This window comes from Triturus cristatus, chromosome 3_1 (assembly GCF_964204655.1).
Source record: "Triturus cristatus chromosome 3_1, aTriCri1.1, whole genome shotgun sequence".
Classification (NCBI taxonomy): domain Eukaryota; kingdom Metazoa; phylum Chordata; class Amphibia; order Caudata; family Salamandridae; genus Triturus; species Triturus cristatus.
Genome location: NC_140583.1, coordinates 963,617,440 through 963,638,632, shown reverse-complemented (window position 1 = coordinate 963,638,632; position 21,193 = coordinate 963,617,440). Strand labels below are relative to the sequence as shown.

The 21,193-nt window shown below is 46.0% G+C and overlaps 1 protein-coding gene across 1 annotated transcript in view; it reads left to right on the top strand.

The window, feature by feature from the left end:
- The window catches only part of KIF5C (kinesin family member 5C), a 532,213-nt gene that overhangs the window by 258,604 nt on the left and 252,416 nt on the right, over positions 1 to 21,193 (top strand). The window contains exons 5-7 of the mRNA XM_085645609.1: positions 3,179 to 3,227; positions 3,811 to 3,866; positions 5,687 to 5,774. Of these exons, the coding sequence (XP_085501735.1) occupies positions 3,179 to 3,227; positions 3,811 to 3,866; positions 5,687 to 5,774 (193 nt within the window). The remainder of the gene's footprint in view (positions 1 to 3,178; positions 3,228 to 3,810; positions 3,867 to 5,686; positions 5,775 to 21,193) is intronic.

Sequence of the window (21,193 nt, the reverse complement as noted above, 5' to 3'; positions counted from 1 at the left end):
TGGTGATAGCAAAATTGACCTGTATGAATGCCTTATGTGTGGCAGTGACATTTAAATTGTACCTCACTAGAGAGAGAAACTAATGAAAAGCATGAGTGCAAATTATTTTTATCCATATTTTTGCACTAGCACAGGCAGGCTGCACCAGATTTTCTCCGGCACAGCACCGCCAAAACCGTGCATGACCAGTCCGCCAGATTACGAGTACAACTTGTGTCTGGCGGGCTTTTCTTTTGCCATTTCCACAGTGGTGCCCTGAAAAGGGGCACTGCAATGGGAAGGCAAAAGAAGTTCCAGATTGTGCTGGAACTTGGGGTGCATGCAAACAAGGGGGAACATATTGTGCCCCCCGGATGCATCGCCATAGCTGTGGGGGCATGGGGGCCCTGTAAGGCCCACCTTGTTTCCCCATCGCCAGCCTTTTCATAGTGGGCTTACTGCCATGAAAAGGCTGGCGGTGGGGAAACTTAAAATGTGGTCGGCAGACAACAGCGGTCCCGTCCTGCATATTGGATACCCCTGTCCGCTGCGCCACCACCAGGGAACATCAATTCCCTGGCGCAGCCAGTGCAGCGGTGAATGGTCCGAATGGCTGCCTCGGAATAGGGCGGCAACAGTATAATCGGCTCCTAAGATGTGAGGTTCCATGTGCAGTTGTAATGGCAGCTGTAAGTTGTGGTTAAAGTGCATGTAAAGCATGGGAAAAGCAGTAAAATCCAGCACTGAAACCACTTATGCCCCCTATGTCTCATTTGCTCTGCAAAAACACATGGACGTTCTCCCGCTGCAAATGTTAACGCCACAGAGGTTTTGCACACAGTTTTATCACCAAAGTCTAAATGACCCTCTTGTTATTAGTCGAGCAATACTATGAAGAATTTGGTCTATGATGCTTGAGATTTATGATGAATTGGTGCCCTTTTCTATGGTTAAAAGGCATTGCATGGAAAAATACTTTTCCGGCAGGTTTTTGCATGGATGGATTTCATATTGGGTGCTTCAACTAAATTCGAGGTTATCTTGCAACAACATTCCAGATTCTAAGACTACTAACCGTTTCCCCGCGGCTGGAACCATAACTCATCTTTTGACATTTTAGGGTACTTCTTATATCTCTTGTTCGCTTTAATACCTCATTCTGATGAGGATGAGAATAGGGTATGACATGTTTAAGGATTGTGTCCACTTAATTCTAATCCTCGCAGCTCAAATTTGGTGATAGTCAAAACAATGTGTTTCGGGGTTTCCAGATTTTTTGATGTCTAGAAACGCGAGGAAAACCAGATATTCAAATAATTACCTGACTCATTGGAGTTAGATTCTGCTTTAAGTGCCCGCTTCAGATGTGAAAAATATTGGAATATACCACATTGACGTACACATCGAACGTTGAGGGACTTTTCAGAACAGCTTAGTCCAGCTTAGTCCAGATCATAAGATTTAAAAATATATATTTTGGGTGTCTAGATGTTTAAACTGAATACCTTCGAGTCCAAACGAATATGTAGGGATCATCTGTACACAGCCACGTTGGCAAGTTTCACAGTGAACCTTTACCTGAAAATTGATTTATGATAACATCTGCGGTATATTGCTCAAGGCTACCACAGACTGGCCAGACCCTCCCACCCATTTTAATCAGGTTGCTGGCAGGCGGTGCGTTTGATTATTTTATTCTAGGCAAGACTGGAAAAACATCCAGTAGATCTAGCCATGGTAAGCTGTGCAGTGCTAAATGTTTTTCTAATTAGCTTTCAGTGCCATATATGCCCAGGAAAAAGAAAAAAAAACACGTGGCCACCTAAACATGGATGCCACATGCCTGCCTTAAAAATGTACATTTTAAATAGCATTCTCTGGTGTGGCCAGTTTACCATTGATGTTTAAATAAGAAAAAATACAGTCTGGCCACACATTTTTTATTATTGTTATTATTATTAGAGGAGAGAGGGAAAAGATCAACACCCTACCAAGGATTATAATCGCAGGGAGCTGCAATATTACCTGCACACTTAATAAGTTTACAAAAACAGAAAAGAAATACTATCTAACTGAGCACCCACAGTACAGTCAAAATAAATAGCTGATATTTAAAGTTAATATAAAAAAAAATAAAACCGGATCTTAAACCAGATATCTCACTGAAGACAAAGGAACTATTTTTAGGCAGATTTTAACTATGTGCACAGGCTTAGTGCAGTCACTCAAAGTGAAGGGAGCCAATAGTAAAGTGGGCAACCCACTGCCCCATGCTGGGGTGGGTTGAAGCAAAATGTGAATGACCTTTTAAGAGAATAATGGCGAAGCCGTTTGGCCAAAAGCTCCTCTAGGTATGTATGTTCTGATTTTTTGGGATAAACAATAGTCTCGTGAGTCAGGTAGAGCTGTTTCATATACCGGACTTAATACAAAAAAAGATCAAGCATACACTGCTGTAAAAACTGGTAAGGTAATTTTAGCTGAGAGCAGTGCAGCGAAGAAAGCCCCCAAAAAGGACAAATGGCAGGCCCTTAGAAAACACTGAACTGAATCTGTAGTGATCCAGTTTTTATGGAGATCAAAATTGTCATCGGGTGATATTCAGCCACACCTACCTGATTACTAAAATGCCTTTGTGTTTTAGTGTTGTTACTTTGCTTATGTTTTTTCGCATGTCTAGTCCTTCTGTCCCTTTATTTGATGTACTGCATGTGTTGCTTTATTTGGAAACAACCAATAAAATACTTTAAAATCATAATTGTCATCGGGGAATTCATCTGCTTCTGTGCCCAGCTGCCAGTTTGTGATTTGCAAATTGAAAACTGATTAGATTTGTGTCAATTGACATGTCATCAATATCAAGAATCATGTTTGGCATGGATGTTTGTGGTATTGGATTTGATATTGGGAAACCAGGTTTCTAAGCGTGCTTTACTTCCAAGTTATGCTGTCTGCACTTGGTCAGCCACTATTTGAATTATGGCGGTAAAGCACCCAAAATCAACCTAGCGTCACATGTTCTTGTGGCAGGGACAATATGGATATGGAAATACCATTTCCAGGCACAGGATCGAACGCGACAGAAATATTATCAACCGCTTCATGGTAATAGCACAGTGATAACGCCAGGCGGAACTGTTTGTTGTGCACATGGGTTTTTTCACACAATAATGCCTTTTTTTTATCCTTTTGGGAATAGGTTTCCTATTTCGAGATCTACATGGACAAAATAAGGGACTTATTAGATGGTGAGTTACAGCCTGTCTGCCATTCATGCCCTTTGTTGCTACTGATTTGGTACCTATACCGGGAATGTTACCCTATTAGCACCACTCGAATTCCCACCACACTGGGTTTCCTAATTTAGTTCTCTTGTGCTATAATGTTACCATAAATATTGATTAAGGTATGATTGATCGAATTGGCATATTCAAATTTTGATTTAACATATTTTATTTCCATCCATTCTCATACTCAGAGTAATGCGTCCAACAATGTATTAACTGCTATGCTGATTTTATTTAACTTTATTATGTGGTATAGACGTACATATTTTCCTTTAATTTGTATTTGCTGCTTAACTGTATGTTCCTTGAGGTCCCAATTTCAAGCGTACGTTTCTGGCGTAAATCTCAGTTTTCACCATATCCGATTGTTTTAACTTTTTAAACCCCCATCTATTTGGCTCAGATTTTATTACAAGAATTTAAAGACTTCTTTAGTTGCCTGTTCCTATTACAAATCACTTTCTGAGGTGAAAATGAATGAACTTGTCACACTCTTTTTCCTGGTGGAGGTTTTTTCATCTTTCTTGTGTTCTCTTTCTTACAGTGTCAAAGACAAACCTGGCAGTTCATGAGGATAAGAACCGAGTTCCATATGTAAAGGTACAAATCCTTTTACAGATTGTGGTTGGGGTTGCCATAAAACGTGGTTGCCAGGTGACTTCATGCTGCCGGAAGCAAAGATCCAGTCCTGGACTTTGACTATTACAAACCCATGTAATTTAGTAATTTTCTTCACTTAATGTGACCCAAACCTGTCACTTCCTAAACGCATTTCCTTGTTAAATTAAAATCCCAGTTTTGGAACATGTCGTTCCAAGGACACGAGATCCTCTTTAAAAATAGCTGTAAGTTTAAAATAATCTTAGAAACACACATTGATAATACAATGAAAACTCCTCCTTTTTTAGCTTTTTAAATTTTTAGGTAAACATTTTAAGATCAGTTATGTTCTGCTCTTTCTTTTAATACTCCCCATTAGACGAATTTAAAGGAGAAGAACTTTTAGCAAGCGAATCATTCTTATGACAGAATTATACCCGCTCTTTCACTGTTCTCTTTTCAATGGAACAGTCCATTTTGTAGCGAACAGGAAGTTAGAACAGTGCACCCCTTTTTTGCACTGTGTATTTGTAAACACAGTATCGCAATATGAAGCTAAAGATTCATTATCATGGAAAATATACAACTTTATCAACGTTTTCACTAAGGAAATTCCGGAGAGCTACTATCTTGAGGTCAGATTTTAGAAAATATCTGCCATTTAAAAAAACCAAAAATAACCCGGTTATCATCCATGATGGTGAACATTTTGGTTAACTTTACACTATGTCATAATTTTAAAATTACAAAGACTTTTGAAACATTAGACTGACAGCACTGCTTCCTTTAACATCACTGACATGGCACTCAACATACCCTTCTTACTATCCCTTCCCAGTTTCTAATTGGTTCAATAAGTGCTGAGCAAAATCAACTGTTGTAAAGGCTCTAGCTGGTCTACCTCAATATGATCTTGTCCCACGAGAGACAGCAATCACCTTTGCAACACAAGCCCGCTCTAACCTCCCCAGATACATATCCGCCTCTTTGATCAGACATCATGCTGCGTGGCTCTACAAAAAAAGAAAAACCTTGCACTCTATCAAGCAAAACTATCAATCACCTCTGAACCAACCAGCAGCACATCCGGATTCCAGTCCTCTAATTTCCTAGCATACATCCACTGCAATCCACTCCCTGGTGAATTCCAAGCAATCGTGATTCTGCCCCCTTGCAGACTGTTATGAAAGCACACTTCCTCCTAATAGGGAGCAGTAACAGATTAAAACCACCCTTTATACACACATTGCCTCTTTCTAAGGGATTACGGATAGATGCTGTATTATACTGTGCTTGTATTTTACTTTGTGCGCTTTATCTATAGTTTTTTTTTATTGTCCACTGTATGGAAGCTTATCATTCATCCTCAAGTATCTACATCATATTTAAATGTGTCTGCTCAAACTGCTGTAGGTCTCCAGTATCTTCCCTGTCACTCTGTACAGTGTCTATGATAGATATTCTCATAAACAACAAACCACCCAGAGAGAAGAGCTCCAGTTGAAGTTGGAGGATCCTAAACTTAATAAGACTCTTTTTCTAGCCTTAATAACGCCAAATACTGATTAAATGTGGCACCTGTGTGGGCCTAATCTGTCCCTTATTCCCAACGACCTACATTCAAAGAAGCCACGTTTTTGGATTAATAAAAAGTAGATTTAATCCCAATCGGAGAGATGAAACCCTTGAATCGCTGCATGCCAATGACTCACAGCAGCCCTTAGGTCTATAATCGCCAAGTGACCAAACTGACCCTGTGCGTGCTGCAGCTCTTTCTTGCGTTTACTAACTACTGTTTATGCTTGCTTATGAATCTCCAGGGTTGCACGGAGAGATTTGTTTCTAGTCCTGAAGAAGTTATGGATGTGATTGATGAAGGAAAAGCAAACCGGCATGTAGCTGTAACAAGTAAGTAAACCAAAATAATTGCATAACTAAAACCAACTATGTTTGTTAGGTTTCTCATTTTTAGAGAACTCAATTGTTCATCTGTCAGTTAATTAATTCTGGCATCAGGTGTTAAGCACCGATGATGTAGCTATTAGTAGGTGTTAATCAGAGGTCGTGCTTCACAGGTCCATTGTGAGGTGCTCATGCAGTCCAGGATTTTTTCATTCTTGGATTTGTACTCCTTTTTTTATCCCAATCTGGGATTTGTAGTACTTTTTTTTTATCCCATTATGAAATTATGACTACAAATCCCAGACTTCAAAGAACAATTGAGAACTGGCTGAGCTGATGATGCATGACCTGGGAAACTTGGGAGCTCTTGTTATGTAGGCTGTGGAAAGCTTTTTCTGCATGCTTCTGACCTTCATGGGTCATTTGTTTTGAGAGCTAAAGCAGATGGTGATAATGGGCCATAAATGTAAGTTAGCATTATAATGTATTTTTTCAGCTCTGTTTTTCTGGTTCTTCTTGAATACTCCCAGAACTACATTAAGACACATTTAATTGAATGTTTTATTTGTAGGGTTTATATAGCATGCACATAGCCAAAAAAGTGCCCCGCCAATGAAACTACTGTATATAGTTAGACCCATCTGACAACTCAGCTCGGCTCAGACCTTGAAAAGCCAAGTCATGAATTGCTTCATGAATTTTAAGTAATTTTATTTTTGTCTTTATCACCAATGGTTGAGTGTTCCAGACTTTCACCACCTGAAAGATACAAATTCCCTGCCACATTTAATAGACTTACCAATCTTTGGTACCAGTAGGTGAAAAGCCACAAAAAAGTACAATGCGATGGGCATTGCATACCATAAAATCATATGCTGACCAAATAGAGGACCTTTGTCATAAAGAGCTTTAAAACAGCTTGAAGGACCTTCAGACAAGGCACACTTAAGCAATGGCAGCCAGTGCAAAGTTTGGAGACGGTCATAACTAGAGGAATGGCGAGACAGTTTGAGTAGTAGGTGGGCTGCTGCATTCTGCCCCAGTTGTAAATTAATAAAACCACTTACCTTGCTCTCGCCGTATCGCCGATGCGGCGAGTGCAAGGTAAGGGTTTCTATTTATTTGTTTTACATTCTGTTAGACCTGTCAGCCCTTTGGGTGGTCCCTCCTCATCATTATTTATTTTGTCCCACTTTTGCCTCAAACCCTGTTTGAATTTTTCCTTTTTGGGAACCACCAGACTTTTTCGTGTTGCTACAGATTCAGGGAGCCATTTTAGCTACCCCTGAAACTTCTGTATGAGGGCCTGGAGCACAAAATGGTGGCCACCTGTGACATCACCAGCATCCACTGGAACCTACCAGCACCTTCCAGAACATTCCAGGAGATTCCAGAACTCTGTGACAGTTGGAGACCGTTTAGAATGTTGGGAGGATAAGAGAGGCAGTTGGCACCTGACTGGTGAAGAGAGAGGAGCACAACAGTGAAGGAGGAAGGAGTGAAGCAGCAGGGGTGGAAACTTGTGCCTGGAGTGGGGTCCATAAACCCACCCTTGATACTTGTCCCTACTGATGGATCCCAGCCTATAGCCCTGTGTGGGAAGAAGACAGAAGAAACTTATCCTAAGGACCTGGACAGCAGGAACAGGCCTTAGAACCAAGAAAACAGCAAGATTCTGACCTGAGAACTGGTTTCCCTGGAGTCCGGCGTCGAGTAGCCTGAAGACCTGGAGCCCGAGGTGGAGAAGCGGCGCTGACTGAAGTAGCAGACGTCGTACCCGGAGCCGCCTGAGGTCGTGAGAGGGCGCCGACGGAGGTCGTGAGGAATACCAGAGGTCGAGGAGGAAGTGAACCGAGGTCGAGCGAGCGGCGTCATCGGAGGAGTGAAGTCCGCCCTCCGGAGTCGTCGGAGACCGAGGTAGAGGAGCACCGGAGGTCGGGAGTGAGGATCGCACTCCGGAGTCGCCCGGAGCCTGTGAGGAGGAGCACCGGAGGTCGGGGGTGAGGATCGCACCCCGGAGTCGCCGGAAGTCGACATCGAGGCCAGGCCGGCCGACGTCATCGGAGCCGAGAGCGCCATCGGACCGGAGCCGCCCGAAGTCGACATCGTGAAGAGACTGCCCGACGCCGTCGAATCGGAGGTCGAGATCGAACCGAGGCCACCGACATCGGACCGGAACCGCCTGCCGGCGTCGTCAAAGAACTGACATTGTGCCGAGGCCGCCGAGACCGAACCGGAACCGCCTCACGGCGTCGACACGACTCCAGCGGCGTCGGAACATCAGAAAAAGGGCAGTAAGTGGAGTAGAGGGCGCCTAAGGCCCTGTGGAGACCTGAGAGACTGCTCTAAGGGGCTAGGGAGGTGCTGAAACCAACCTGACTGTGCAAGGGGTGAACTGGGACTAACCTAGAGAGGTTGTGTGGAGAGAGAAAGCCAGGGCACTGGTATTCCCCCCTTTGATCTACCTCAGATTAGGCCTCAGCCTTGTCCCAGCCAGGGAGTAGCCCCCCTCAAGCCTTCCACAACCCTACAAGCTGTGCCTGGGCCATATCAGCCCTTAAGAATTGAAGTGTCATCTGATTATATGAGGGTTGTGGTATACTTTTAATTATTTATTGGGGATACTGTATTTATTGAGTTTTTACCTATTTATTGCTGCACTATATTTATAGGTCCACAGGACTTGTTGGTGTACAATATTTATTGGTACAGTATTTATGGCCTCAAAGTATTTAATTGTCTGTATATATTGCACTTGTATTTATGCCCTGTTATTTATGATCACCCCTATTTATTTCATCAAACAGCCAATATTTATTTGACCTGCACTAATTGAAACTTGTATATTGTGATTGACCTATTTATTTTTCCAATCAGCAACTAAGAGAAAAAGATAAAGAAAGAATATTTTCATAATTTTTACGGTGTAGAGTCGTTTTTGGAACGGATGCACGCATGGTTCTTGTATGGGTATATTGTATGCTTAGCACTGCGCCTGTTTCCTGACCACTCGGGCCAAGCTACCACAGTGTGTTCGGGGAGTCCACCACCACCCTGCGGAGTGGGAGTGGGCTGTTTCCAACATAAATTGGTGTTCAGTGGTGGGATAGAGCTGTGCCTACGTATACTCAACAATAACTGTGGGTAGTCCATAGGCCTACACCGGGAGTTTTCTCAAAGCGGCCTTCCTAATTGTGGGTTTTTGTTTTTTTCAAATTTACTCTGGTGGTGGGAGGAGGTATTATTAAAGGTACCCCCCTGCATTGTTACTGCACAAAACCTGTCCTCTAACCTGAGTGGGCAAGATGGAGTTTGTACTAGAGAATCTAGAAACGTACACTGTGGCCCAACTCAGGGAGTTTTGCCAGCGGGAGGGGGTGTACTGTCCCCCAGGAGCAAAGAAGGGTGCACTCCAAACCAGCTTAAGGGCTTGGGGGGAGGCACGCCGAGAAAGCAAGGCTGAGGAGGAAGACAGGGATGGAGAGCCTGACCCCGAGGGGGCTGAGATGTACCAACCTGAGGTGGGGAACCTGTCAGCAGGGCCCAGGACACTTTCTAGGAAGGGCAGCACTGTCTCTAGCGGGGGCTTATCCAGCGTGGAGTTAGCAGATCGGAGAGAGAAAAGACAGCTCACATGGGATTTAGCAAAGCTGGAGAAGGAGAAGGAGGAACAGAGGTTGGCTCATGAGACGGAGAAAGAGAGGATGGCTCATGAGATAAGACTGAAAGAGATAGAGCTTCAGATCCTAAGAATTGGGGCACCAACTGTTCCTAATGGTGGCAGCCAAATCCAAGAGTCCACCAGGGAACCCAAACCTTACCTGCCAAAGGACATAGTAGCTAGCTATGGGGCGGGTGACGACATCGCCAAGTGGCTAGCAGCCTATGAGGTCTCGTTGAGGGCCCATGGGGTTCCAGTGAAGTACTGGGGAGGGGGATTGTATAAGTACATGCCTCCAGCTGGTAGGGATGCTTTATTGGCCCTCGAAGAGGATGAGCAGACCCACTACCCCACCATGAAACTGGCGCTCATCAGAAAGTTTGGACTAACACCTGAAAAGTACAGACAGAAGTTCAGGGGTAGTCACAAGCTGGGCACACAGAATTGGGTGGACTTCCTGGACTATGCAAAGAAGGCACTGGAAGGTTGGATTCAGGGCAGTGAAGTAAGGAACTACGAGGAGCTGTTTGACCTAGTACTGAAGGAACACCTACTCGAGAAATGTTTCCCTGAACTGCGGCAACACCTGGTGGATAGCAAGCGGACCAGTCCCCGGAAGCTTGCTGAGGAGGCGGACATTTGGGCTAGTACCCGGGTGTCCACAAGGGGGACTGGAGGGGATACTCAAAAGGCCGGACAGGGCGCCCCCCAGAAGAAAGAGGGAGGGGAAAAGAAAAAGGAGTTCTCCAAAGGCCCCCAAAATAACTTCCAAGGGAAGGGAACAGGATTCACCTCTAAGGCTAACCCACCCAGAAACCCTAATCCTGGCCAGAGTCAGCAGCCAAGGGTTGTCCATTGCTACGAGTGCGGTGGCGTTGGACACTATAAAGGAGATCCGAAGTGTCAGAAACGATCACCCCCTCCCACTGGAGGAAAGCCCCCCGGAGTAGCTAGTGTAGTGCTCGGGGAGTAGATGCCCTTAACTAAGGGAAGGGAGTGGGCGGGTGTCACTTTAGTGTCCCTGGGAGAACGGGAGATGGTTCCTAAGATCCAGGTGCCCGCAAATACCGCAAAGTATGGGCAGTGGATCACCATCAACGGCCAAAGAGGGGAGGCTCTGAGAGACACAGGAGCCAGTATGACTATGGTGCGTAGCCAGCTGGTGTCTCCAGAGCAGGTAGTTCCCGATGTACTCCACCCAGCCGCGATGGCTGACGGCAGAACAGGTCACTATCCCGTGGCCGAGGTTCACTTTGAATGGGGGGGGGTTGCAGGTTCACTTCGAGTTGCCGTAAGCCCTGCCGTGCCAGTCGATTGTCTGCTGGGCAATGACATGGAGCACAACGCTTGGAAGGAGGTGGAATACCGGACTCACACCGAGATGCTGGGTACACCTGACTGGGCCTGTGTTAGCACAAGGTCCGCGACTACCCGAAGAGGGAGTTCATTTCGGCTGGAGCCTGGAACAAAGGCCCAGCCAGCTGCCAGTCAAGGGAAGAACCGAGGACAGGAGGAGCCTGCCTCGGCGTCTCCACCCCGTAGGACGGATAGGCCACCGGAGGTGGTGGACCAGGAGTCTGCGGAGGGGGACGTTACCAACCTGGAGGACCTACCCATCCCGGCCGAGTGGCACGTGGAGGGAGGCCCGTCCAGGGAGGAATTCTGCCAGGGCCAGAGGGAGTGCCCTACCCTTGAGGGGCTGAGGCGGCAGGCCGAAGCCCAGGCAGCAGGGAACGTTGAAGGGAACTACAGTGTTTACTGGGAGGATGGCCTCCTCTACAGTGAACCCAAGGCACCCCTACACGGATCGTCACGAGCCTTGGTAGTTCCTCAACGTTATCGAGCCTTCCTTCTGGAGTTGGCTCACGAGATACCATTGGCAGGACACCTGGGGCAAGACAAGACCTTCGCCCGTCTTGTCCCACACTTTTATTGGCCTCAGATGAAAGTGACGTCCGATACCTACTGCCGGACATGTGTGTCTTGCCAAGCCAGTGGGAAAACAGGGGTGAAGCTGAAAGCTCCCCTGGAACCACTTCCTGTCGTTAGCACCCCCTTTGAAAGGGTGGGCATCGACATTGTGGGTCCATTAGATCCACCGACTACAGCTGGTCACAGGTTTATCCTGGTTCTGGTGGATCATGCCACACGGTACCCAGAGGCAATACCTCTGAGGACCATAACAGCACCTGTTGTGGCAAGGGCCCTGATGGGAATCTTTACCCGAGTGGGTTTTCCCAAGGAAGTTGTGTCCGACAGGGGGACCAACTTCATGTCAGCGTATATGCGGGCAATGTGGAAGGAGTGTGGAGTGACCTACCGGTTCATGACTCCTTACCACCCCCAGACCAATGGTCTGGTGGAGAGGTTTAATAAAACCTTGAAAGGCATGATCAGAAGTCTGCCTGAAAGCCTGCGGAGGAAATGGGACGTCCTCCTACCCTGTTTACTTTTTTCATACAGGGAAGTGCCACAGAAGGGAGTGGGCTTCAGCCCCTTCGAGCTTCTGTATGGGCACCCTGTACGCGGACCTCTTAACCTGGTGAGAGACGGATGGGAAAGAACTCCCAGAAAGCTCCCCCAGGATGTGGTGAGCTACATGCTGGCCTTCCGGAGCCAAATGGCTAAGTTGTGGAAGCAAGCTTCTGACAACTTGGAAGCCAGCCAAGCAGTGATGAAGGCGTGGTATGACCACAACGCTCACCCGGTGGAGTTGGAGCCTGGCCAGAAGGTGTGGGTGATCGAACCAGGAGAGCTTAGTGCCCTCCAGGATCGCTGGTCAGGACCCTTTGAGGTGTTGGAAAAGAAGGGTAAGGCTACCTACTTGGTGGACCTGAAGACCCCTCGTCAGCCCCTGCGGGTGCTGCATGCCAACCGCCTCAAACCCCACCACGAGAGGCCCGAAGTCATCTTGATGATGGTGACTGACGGAGGAGAGGACGTGGAAAGCGAGCCTCTCCCTGATCTGTTTGCGTCTCAGGAAAAGGATGGGTCGGTGGAGGGAGTGATTCTCTCCCCATCTCTAACTCCTGAACAGCAGGAGGACTGTCGCCAGGCCCTGGGGCAGTACTCTGCGTTGTTCTCCCTTGTCCCGGGTAGGACTCACCTGTGCGTCCATGACGTGGACACAGGAGACAGCCCACCTGTGAAGTCCAAGATCTACCGGATGTCAGACAAGGTGAAGGCCAGCATTCATAGTGAAGTCACTAAGATGCTGGAGCTAGGAGTGATTGAACCTTCTAGCAGCCCCTGGTCCAGTCCGGTGGTGTTAGTACCGAAAGCTGCACCACCGGGTGCCCAACCAGAACTGAGGTTCTGTGTGGACTACCGGGGACTGAATTCAGTGACAAAGACTGATGCACATCCGATCCCTAGGGCGGATGAATTGATTGACCGGCTGGGAGCTGCCCAATATTTAAGTACCTTTGACCTTACTTCAGGGTACTGGCAGATCTCTTTGACTGATGGAGCAAGGGAAAGGTCAGCCTTCTCCACGCCCAATGGCCACTACCAGTTCTGTGTGATGCCCTTTGGGCTCAAGAACGCACCTGCCACGTTTCAGCGCCTGGTAAACCAGATCCTCACCGGAATGGAGAGTTTCTCTGCTGCTTATCTGGATGACATAGCCGTCTTCAGTAACAGCTGGGAGGATCACTTGCGTCACCTGCAAGCTGTTCTCCAGGCCCTGAGACAAGCTGGATTGACGATCAAGGCCAGCAAGTGCCAGATCGGGCAGGGGTCGGTAGTGTACCTTGGACACTTGGTGGGTAGGGGAACGGTGCAACCCCTCCAGGCGAAGATCGAGGCCATCATGGCCTGGGAACCCCCCAAGACACAGACTGAGGTCCGAGCATTTTTGGGCCTCACGGGATACTATCGCCGCTTCGTGAAGGGGTACGGTACCATCGTAGCCCCTCTCACGGAGCTCACGTCCAAGAAACAACCTCAACGGGTAGTCTGGACGGAGGCTTGTCAGCAAGCCTTTGAGAAATTGAAGAAAGCCATGTGCGAGGCCCCGGTCTTAAGGGCCCCAGACTTTTCCAAGAAGTTCATTGTCCAGACAGATGCATCAGAACATGGCATTGGGGCAGTGTTATCGCAACTCAACGAAGAGGGTCTGGATCAACCCGTGGTCTTCCTATCCCGGAGACTACTTCCCAGGGAACAGAAGTGGAGTGCAATAGAGCGTGAAGCCTTTGCAGTGGTATGGGCTCTGAAGAAGTTGCGGCCATACCTGTTTGGCTCGCACTTCCTAGTTCAGACCGACCACAGACCCCTTCGTTGGCTGATGCAAATGAAGGGGGAGAATCCCAAGTTGTTGAGGTGGTCTATTTCCCTACAGGGGATGGACTTTCAGGTGGAACATCGGCCTGGAGTGGACCACGCCAATGCAGACGGTCTCTCAAGGTATTTCCGCCTTAGTGATGAGAACTCCCAAGGGGTTGGGTAGCTCTCCCCACTTTCAGCTGGGGGGGACGCGTGTTAGACCTGTCAGCCCTTTGGGTGGTCCCTCCTCATCATTATTTATTTTGTCCCACTTTTGCCTCAAACCCTGTTTGAATTTTTCCTTTTTGGGAACCACCAGACTTTTTCGTGTTGCTACAGATTCAGGGAGCCATTTTAGCTACCCCTGAAACTTCTGTCTGAGGGCCTGGAGCACAAAATGGTGGCCACCTGTGACATCACCAGCATCCACTGGAACCTACCAGCACCTTCCAGAACATTCCAGGAGATTCCAGAACTCTGTGACAGTTGGAGACCGTTTAGAATGTTGGGAGGATAAGAGAGGCAGTTGGCACCTGACTGGTGAAGAGAGAGGAGCACAACAGTGAAGGAGGAAGGAGTGAAGCAGCAGGGGTGGAAACTTGTGCCTGGAGTGGGGTCCATAAACCCACCCTTGATACTTGTCCCTACTGATGGATCCCAGCCTATAGCCCTGTGTGGGAAGAAGACAGAAGAAACTTATCCTAAGGACCTGGACAGCAGGAACAGGCCTTAGAACCAAGAAAACAGCAAGATTCTGACCTGAGAACTGGTTTCCCTGGAGTCCGGCGTCGAGTAGCCTGAAGACCTGGAGCCCGAGGTGGAGAAGCGGCGCTGACTGAAGTAGCAGACGTCGTACCCGGAGCCGCCTGAGGTCGTGAGAGGGCGCCGACGGAGGTCGTGAGGAATACCAGAGGTCGAGGAGGAAGTGAACCGAGGTCGAGCGAGCGGCGTCATCGGAGGAGTGAAGTCCGCCCTCCGGAGTCGTCGGAGACCGAGGTAGAGGAGCACCGGAGGTCGGGAGTGAGGATCGCACTCCGGAGTCGCCCGGAGCCTGTGAGGAGGAGCACCGGAGGTCGGGGGTGAGGATCGCACCCCGGAGTCGCCGGAAGTCGACATCGAGGCCAGGCCGGCCGACGTCATCGGAGCCGAGAGCGCCATCGGACCGGAGCCGCCCGAAGTCGACATCGTGAAGAGACTGCCCGACGCCGTCGAATCGGAGGTCGAGATCGAACCGAGGCCACCGACATCGGACTGGAACCGCCTGCCGGCGTCGTCAAAGAACTGACATTGTGCCGAGGCCGCCGAGACCGAACCGGAACCGCCTCACGGCGTCGACACGACTCCAGCGGCGTCGGAACATCAGAAAAAGGGCAGTAAGTGGAGTAGAGGGCGCCTAAGGCCCTGTGGAGACCTGAGAGACTGCTCTAAGGGGCTAGGGAGGTGCTGAAACCAACCTGACTGTGCAAGGGGTGAACTGGGACTAACCTAGAGAGGTTGTGTGGAGAGAGAAAGCCAGGGCACTGGTATTCCCCCCTTTGATCTACCTCAGATTAGGCCTCAGCCTTGTCCCAGCCAGGGAGTAGCCCCCCTCAAGCCTTCCACAACCCTACAAGCTGTGCCTGGGCCATATCAGCCCTTAAGAATTGAAGTGTCATCTGATTATATGAGGGTTGCGGTATACTTTTAATTATTTATTGGGGATACTGTATTTATTGAGTTTTTACCTATTTATTGCTGCACTATATTTATAGGTCCACAGGACTTGTTGGTGTACAATATTTATTGGTACAGTATTTATGGCCTCAAAGTATTTAATTGTCTGTATATATTGCACTTGTATTTATGCCCTGTTATTTATGATCACCCCTATTTATTTCATCAAACAGCCAATATTTATTTGACCTGCACTAATTGAAACTTGTATATTGTGATTGACCTATTTATTTTTCCAATCAGCAACTAAGAGAAAAAGATAAAGAAAGAATATTTTCATAATTTTTACGGCGTAGAGTCGTTTTTGGAACGGATGCACGCATGGTTCTTGTATGGGTATATTGTATGCTTAGCACTGCGCCTGTTTCCTGACCACTCGGGCCAAGCTACCACAGTGTGTTCGGGGAGTCCACCACCACCCTGCGGAGTGGGAGTGGGCTGTTTCCAACACATTCCCTATCCCGTCATTTGTCACTTTCACCCCACCCCACCCCCTGCGCATTCCTGCACGGGCTGCAACTGAATAAAAGATCCCCTTTTTTAATCAGAGGGACCGATACCTTCCTCGAATATGAGTTCACCAGATTGCACAGAACTGTTAGTAGCTGCTATTATTTGTAGAAGACGAGCAGGATAAGGGTCACCCTGGAAGCCCAATATGAAAGATTTCATAATGCTAATGGTCTGCTCTACAGTGATCAGGTGGAACTCAGCTGCAGGGTGAGCAGGCTCTCATTCTGCAATGTAAGAGTTGGATGTCTACCAGAATTACTTAGTATAGGAATAAAATACCCACAGGTTGAAAATCATCCTTAACTGACAATTAGATCTAAATCCTATAGAGTCCATTTGGTGAAGATTACTTCAAATAAAGTTTCTTCAACTGGGACTAACCGTAATCAAAAAATGTCCAAGTCTTTTAGAACAAACCATTCACAATCCTTTACTAAGCCTAATGTTCTGTCAAAAAATGAGTTTCTGGTTCGGCTTTTCATGGACTGCACATGCACCTCCTCACAAAATGGTAATCCCAAGGCTTCCCTTGCTTGCACTGCAACCGTGCATGGTAAACATGGGGAACCACCTTCTGTACCATGCATACATGCAGTGGGAACTGCCTTTTAAATTGCACATGCGCATACTGTTGAGACTGGGATTCCCCTTTTGTCAAGGGGATTATTTGCATTCGATTGAAAGTGAAGCTTGGGATTCGCAGTATGTATCAGTGCCATAGGGTGATGCAGTATTGGCAGTTCTGCGGGCGGAGTGGCGGTGCAGGGGGATGGACGAAAACAAACAAAACAAAGGGGGAAAAAACTTACCTGAAGCAAGCCTGCCGCTCTTCTACTCCGAGTTCGACATGTCGCTGCAGCACAGATCCCAGGCTCCCCTACGCCAAATTCGGACGCTGCTTTCATGTTCGAAAGCAGCCTCAGGATTGGCCTGAGTGCTGTGAGTTTGTACTCCCAGAGAGACTGGTAGCCTGTGCTTTGCTGTCTCCAACCCAGCAATGAAGCTGGTTTGGAAACAGCTCAGTGCGCACCACTCCCCTCTGACTGACCCCATGATGGCCCCGCCCCCAAGACTAGAACTTGAAAAATAAAATACTAAACCCATTTTATTATGTTTTATTTTTCAAGTTTTGAGTCTGGCAGGGAGGTGACGCTCCTCCGCCATACCGTGGGAGCTGCCATCGGGGTGATGGAAGCCTTGCATGAATTCAGCTTCTGCCACATCCAGCCAAGTCATGTAATAAAATGGTAAATGCTGCCACATGCTTCAAACATGGTGGCGGTTTGGCAGCTTCCACCACTGCCTTGAAATCGGCCGCTGGGTTTTGGGTGGCAGTGGCGGAAGGAGGCTGTACTGTCCATCGGCCATGGACTGAATCTAGTATGCTGATCAGGATCTAGTCTAAAAGAAATCGGTCACTGCACATTACTTCCACAAACTGCTGCTAGATGGCCTCTAATGACCTGAAAAAGTGTCCAGTTAAACCGATTAGCACTTGCTCCTGTCTTTATAGACAATTTGTCTCTCACTTAGATTGTAAAATATTTCATAAATAAAAATATTTTTGTCATCGATAACTGAAATCATGAATCCAACTTTATCCAATTTAAAATGCTGTTTTCTTTCAAAAAGCAAGGTAATATATATATATAAAGTCTTGGGGGTGTTTCTAGACTGATTTGCGGCACCTTTTTATCTACCGTTACGAGCGAGGTCCTCAATGTTTGACTCTGGTGATCTTACTAGGCCATTTCCTTTAAATATGCTGAACTGCTCTTATGTGGTTGACTACCTGTTTATTTTTCTATGGCCTTCATAAGAATGGCCAAGTTGGATATTTTGTTATTGAACCTTTTTTTTTTTTTAAATCCGACACACCCGGCATCGGAATTAAAATAGCGAAATCATTATCGCCTATATCAAGTTGTGCTGGTTAAGAATGGGGCATGACATGTGAATTTTAGAGCGTTGGGTACCACAATCCACATATACTGGTATTTTCCCCCACTAAATCTCATCAGGCTTGAGCGATCAAAATTCACCAGGGTAAAAGGTGGGGGATGAAGTATCTACTGCTAAACTCATGATTTCAAAACAAATATCGGGGGAAAATGGCTGCTCGTAATGAGGCCTAGTTGTGCAATTTACCTTTGGAATCTTAGGGTTGTTCTTTTGCCTCTTTTCCGTGCTTCGACTTTCACTGAGGAAGAGGGCATGTAGCTGAACAGCCAGAACATCCTTGATAACTGTAGAATTGTTAGCTAATAGGATGTGTATTTTCTGGTTGCCAGTTTAATGAAGGGCGATGTAGGCCTTTATCTTGTACTAACTGGTACTGTCATAGATCACACTAGAGATATGTTAGAAGTATTGAACAGCCACATTGCAACCATGGGAAGTTATTTGTAAGGACCTAGAATGGTAGGCGGGGTGTTGGCCCAGTGAAAGCAAATGGTTTGCAGGGATATGCATGAGGACTGTAAAACTCCTGTAAAAACAGGACAAGTCTCTTTTGTCTGGATAATATTCACATTGTTCTCCAGAATGACATTTCAAACCAGTGATTCATGCAGCAAGATGATTTCACACTATTTTTGCTCTGTGTATATATTAATTAACTGGGAAAATGCAATTTCTTTACTTTTCAAACGTGAAACTAACAAGGTTTTAGGCAAAAATATTTATTCTGCTTTTTTTTGACTCAGTAGGAAACAATAGCTTTGCTCTTTATTTTTTATTTGTAAAAAGGTTATTCGCCTATTTCTTTGTTCAGATATCTGCGAATCAAGTAAATTATGTGTAAGCATTAAGGGCCTGATATACAGAGACTGCAAGTAAGAAATCGTAAATATCATCAAAAATTGTTTTTTCAATTTGCAATTTCTTCTTAGGGGGTTTCTAGAATGGATGTGGTAGAAGTAGGCCCCGCTTGCACACAGTCTTCGACCGAATGCATTAGTATTTTGTGAACCAACTTATGTATCGATAAGGTTGGTTAACAAAATAGCAATTCGTAGTGGGTAGCAGTTAGACTTACCTCATTAATGTGCAAGAGGTTTGTCGCAGAGTTAGATCCACTACGATTGGTCAGCAGACCACCATGTCTGTGATTGCTTTTAAATAAAGCTGTATTTTTTAAAAACGAAATGTGTTTAAAAAAGAAGATAAATATTTTGCAAACATTTATCAGGAACACTGTCTGCTCCAAAAACATTTTTATGTCGACATTAACAAAGCGGAAGGGGTCCCTTGGAAGTTCCCGGTTATGAATGGTTAACAGCAATTTATATTTGATGGTGAAATATAATTGTTTTATGAGCTTATTTTGGTTTCAAAGCATTAATACATAAGTTATGGAGTCAGTATTTAGGTATTTAGTAGGGCTGCCCTTTGCACACGTTTTCCAAATACCAATACTGTATTTTGTCTGAAACCCAAATTGTGATTCTGTTGTGTGTTACTGAATCGGAATTTCATCATCATGAAAAGTCTTTATTGTGGCTCAATGGCCATAAAAGAGCATATTGAGATACAATACATAAATATGAATATAACAATAAAATCATTTAAAGGTAATTTTCCAAATCATATGCACTTTCATACAAATCTGTCATAATGATTATTGTAAAAATCCAATTTGTACAATTAAAAACAATAACAGGATAAAATTACAGTTTCAAATGTTAAAAAATAACAGAAGCATAATGCAAGCCATCAGCTAGGCAACCATTCCTGTCTAAGCCTCCTTATGTGCATCAAAAACTGAAAGACAGAAAAAACGATACATTGTCTAGTATCGCTTCTTAGTATTCTATACACAGTCCTATAATTCCTAAAAGCCAAGGTACAGCAGACTGTTAAAATCCACTTTCTTCTAATACCTCCATATGTTAGACATAAAAGTACAACATGCTCAGCTGTTTCCACCACCGGGGGAAAAAAGGGCAGAACATATTGGAGTCAGGAATTTCATGTTACATGAAGCTGTAAAGATACAGATGGGTAGGATCCCCATGCAAAATTTGATGTATAAGGACTTTGCAAGAGGGGGAGGTTCAATTTCATCCAAAAATGCCTCCAGATGGTAATCGGCTTTAAACTCTAAAAAGGAGGCAGCGAGAGATTCAGCCCGAAGAGAATGTATAGTTAGGTGGTCAATATAGCACCAATACTCCCCTTTTAATTCTGACTTTGAAACTAAGATAACATCTTCTGGGGAAGACCAGAGATCCTCATGCCAAATCTGTCCAAGTAGATCTTCAATGGCCTGAAGCCAGGGAATCCTACAGGCCCTAGTACATCTTTTAAGGCCCTGTGGAAAAGCAAATTGCTCAGGGACTGCCTATAGTCTCCGCCAGTACAACAACGGTTTTAGCGCAGGAAGACCAGTTGGATACTAGGAGCTAGATTACTTAAGCTCCTCATAAATCTTTTTTCTATTGGCTCTAGGGCTCTAGTGTCTAAGAAAAAAACCCACCGTTCTCCACCATACAAAGATGACCCTAGGGCTTGACATTTATAAATCTCAAGAGCAGGACTCATAGGGCGAAAAGAGGAGCCATGTTGGGCCCGCAGGCACCCCCACAATATTGCTCTAGTTTGAGCCTGCATGTCTGGGCATGAGATGAATCGTCAAAGCTTTCTGTGAGCATAACCCCCAGATAATAAAACACCTGGACTCTCTCCAGAGCTATGTCATCGAGAGTTTGGCTGGAACATGATGTTGGAAAGTGCTTAAAAACATATATTTGGTCTTACCAAGGTTAATCTCCAGCCCTTGCTGCCTTCCAAAGGCCCCCAAACAGTCCAAAAGCTTCTGGATCCCCTCAATGGATTACACCAGTGGAGCTACTACTCTCCAGCTGGGTCTTCTGGTCTCTGGGCGTACCCTGAAGGAGTTCCTTGACTTAATCTCCTGAGTATAACTGGGAGAAATGCTCAATCCACACAGCAGCAGAAGTATTGCTATCCAGTTGGGTGTGGATGCCGGCATCACCATTGGCGACAATGCACCAGAAGGTACAGTGATCCTTGCCTTTAATGGCTCTCAACATTGAGTCTGGAATAACAAGGAGAGGGGGCTCTTATATCCAAAGGAATGGAGCACCCAGAACCATAAAGTTAAGAAAAAGATTTTTCCTTTGAATAACGGGCAGATTCAATTTCTCACACTCTCATTTAATCATTCATACACACAATCTTTAAATTGGACACAAGTGAAGCACTTGTAGATAATAAAATCCTATAGATTTATTCTTCTGTTTGTTCAATC